The 2,955-nt window shown below is 34.3% G+C and overlaps 1 protein-coding gene across 1 annotated transcript; it reads right to left on the reverse strand.

The window, feature by feature from the left end:
* Nucleotides 1-246: 246 nt before the first annotated feature.
* Nucleotides 247-2,664, reverse strand: LOC146531073 (cytochrome P450 4d8-like). The gene is made up of 6 exons (XM_085199267.1): nt 2,096-2,664; nt 1,957-2,020; nt 1,674-1,881; nt 1,439-1,587; nt 1,006-1,185; nt 247-382 (listed from the first exon to the last, which is right to left on the reverse strand). The coding sequence occupies exons 1-6, from the start codon at nt 2,171-2,173 to the stop codon at nt 285-287; spliced, it is 777 nt and encodes a 258-aa protein (XP_085055393.1). The 5' UTR covers nt 2,174-2,664; the 3' UTR covers nt 247-284.
* Between the last annotated feature and the right edge of the window lie 291 nt (nt 2,665-2,955).

Genomic DNA, 2,955 nt, shown 5'->3' on the forward strand with positions numbered 1-2,955 from the left:
TATTATTTATTAATATTTTCATTTCTTCGCCCTGGCACTAAGGCAAAAGCCCGGCGTTGAATTCCGCCATTATTCCGCCGGGCAGCCTCGACTTGTACTGTAATATAAGCGAACGAAGCGAGCGAAGCTGCCAGCGGGTCGCTAATAGATAAACAATATAATTTCAAACTGGCCGTGTCATTAAAATTCTTAAATTCTATCTTATTTGTAATGTTTGGGGGAAATATAAAAAAACACTAATATTTATTCGTTTTTTAAATTTTTTTTACTGACATTTCCGGTATTCAATTTAAGTACGTGAAGCTTGTTGCTGGCTTCAGGCGATAAGCTCTCAAGAGTGTCGCAAGAGTCGTCTTCATCGACAACATAGCATACTGGTAACCTGAAAGAATTAAATTAAACCAGCTTCACGCTGTATCCCGCACACAGCAGAATAGGCAGAGGGAACATAGTGTTAAGACACTCCGTTCCCCACTTTCTGCCAAATTTTCGAGACATTACGTGTTGAGTGGCAGAACTCAACGCCGCGCTTTGCAGAGCGAAGAAATAGAAATATAAACGTAGGTAAATAAATATTTCGCTGCCTCGAGTGGGGATCGAACCCACACCCTTGTGCCGCTGCGCCACGACGGCCTCAACGGTAACCTGAAAGGATTTTTAAATAGTTATTACAACACTAATTTCACTATGATATGATATGTCATGCAGTTTCGTGCAAAATATATCGATGCTTGGTTAAACAAAGTATCTAATTCTGGCCAAGAAATAAGATATCGGATAGAAGTTGCTCGTGGTGGTGGTACAGAATTCTATGATGTTACATTTAGCAAGCTTATGCTACAACCTTAGAGAAAGCACGAGCTTTCGAATAAAAAAAAGAATAATCAAAATGTTATTAAACAAGTTAAGTTGAGTTGTGAGGTAATAAACATAGAAACAAGCACAGTCGAATTGAGAACTCCTCCTCTGATAGAAGTCGATTCAAGATTGTTATACACTACTTACCAATACAGTTCCGCGGCCCCATACTGAAAGGCATGAATGTTCCGGCAGCAGGTGGTGGTCCGCATAGAAATCTATCAGGATTGAACTCTTCTACATCTGGACCCCAATGTTGAGGATTGTGATGTATCCCCCAAATATTAAGGCCTACAGTTTGCTTGTATGGTACAACTATTCCCGAAGCTAAAGAAGTAAATAATAGTAGAAAAAATTGTAGCCAGCTTATCTAATGCAAATAACTTACATAACTTTCATATCTTAATAATAACAATCGTTGGAGTTGTCATGGTGCAGTGGGATGGGGTCTAACTCTAAATGCTATTTGTGAGTTCGTTTTCGTTTGGGGAATGTATTATTAACGCTCTGATAAAATCAAAAAGTGCGGCGTTGAGGTCGTTTAACGCCATTCAACGTAAAATAATAATTTTACACTTACGTAGTTTAGTCTCTTCTTTTAAATATCTGGTGAGGAAAGGTACAGGTGGATAGAGTCGTAAAGACTCCTTTACAACGGCATCCATATACTTTAATTTCTGTAAATCTTTCATTTCTATTGGCCTATCTTCGTCTAATACTTCTAATATTCTGAAATTATTACATTGTAAAGCTAAAAAAAAGATACAAAGTAATACGACGATGATAATTTCAATGTTTTATTTAATGTCACTTACTCTTGATAGACTTTTTCCTGTATATCGGGATGTTGTGATAACAGAATGATAGTAAAGCATGTTCCTGTAGCGGAAGTATCACTTCCAGCTAATGCAAGTGTAAGGACTTCATCACGAAGCTCTTCATTTGTGTATTTTCTGCCACTTTCGCCAGAATTTTTAATCATTGATTCAAGGAAGGATTCCATGGTCACTTTTGAAGGTTCAGCTAAAATGATTTTAAAAGTGAGCTAATCAGCTGAAAATATGAATAAGCGTAACTTACTGCAAGATTTTTTTTTACCTCCTTCAGTTTTTTTTATATTGTCTTCTCCTTCGGACATCAGTTTCTGTTTTTTATGTATTAACTGAAAAATTCAAACTAACTAAGCAAGTGAAGTTCATTGATAATTATAGTGTAGTAGTTGTAGTAAAATACTTACCAAATCAATAAAATTATACATAATTTTTTTGTAATCTATGCATATCCTTTGAAATAGGTAGAATCCTGTACAATACATCGAAACGCATCCAGGGGAAGAACATTCGCTTTGTAAATTTTTTCACATATTCATTAAATACTTCAAATAAGGGATGACTTTTCTGATCCTGTATTTTAAGATTGATACCAAAAGCCGTTTCTGTAAAATGTTTTATAATATAGCTTAAAATTTATTATAATTATGATTACATTTTTAACTTTATTTTATTTTGTAATTTAAATTCAAGGTGTTTTTGACTTTCGTGATTGTTACACATTTTTAATGAAACCCTTTAACAGATATATAATAATCTTTATGTATGTAATAATCGTGAGAGAAAGAGAGAGAGTGAAGTAAACATAGTAAGCCCGTGAAGTAAACGTCCGTCTAAAGTCGTGTCACAAGGATTGCTTCTAATAGTTACAGTCTCTCCTATCTTTAAAAAATATCTACTCGGGAGGGATTTGAATTATAAACATTGCATCACAGCAGTTTACTTCTTCTGTGTTAGCCTCGATGCATCAATAAAGATGATTTAAATTTAAAAATAAGCCATGGTCAATATGGCTGAAGTTGATTTTGATGATTCTTTTTTTATTTGAAAGGATACACTTCAAGGATAATTTGGTGAAAGTTTGGTTAGGTTTCGATTATGGAAACCAGAGAAAATTGAGAAAGTTTGTTTTTTTTGGTAATTTGTTAAATATTTGCTGTTTTATTCTTTAGTATGTATTGTAATTACATACTAAAGAAAAAAAATTACAAGTCAAACTGACACATGGCCACAGAACACATTTACATGACAGTTCGCAAATCGTAAA

This window comes from Heliconius melpomene, chromosome 16 (assembly GCF_056956725.1).
Source record: "Heliconius melpomene rosina isolate 202511_hmr_F chromosome 16, ASM5695672v1, whole genome shotgun sequence".
Classification (NCBI taxonomy): domain Eukaryota; kingdom Metazoa; phylum Arthropoda; class Insecta; order Lepidoptera; family Nymphalidae; genus Heliconius; species Heliconius melpomene.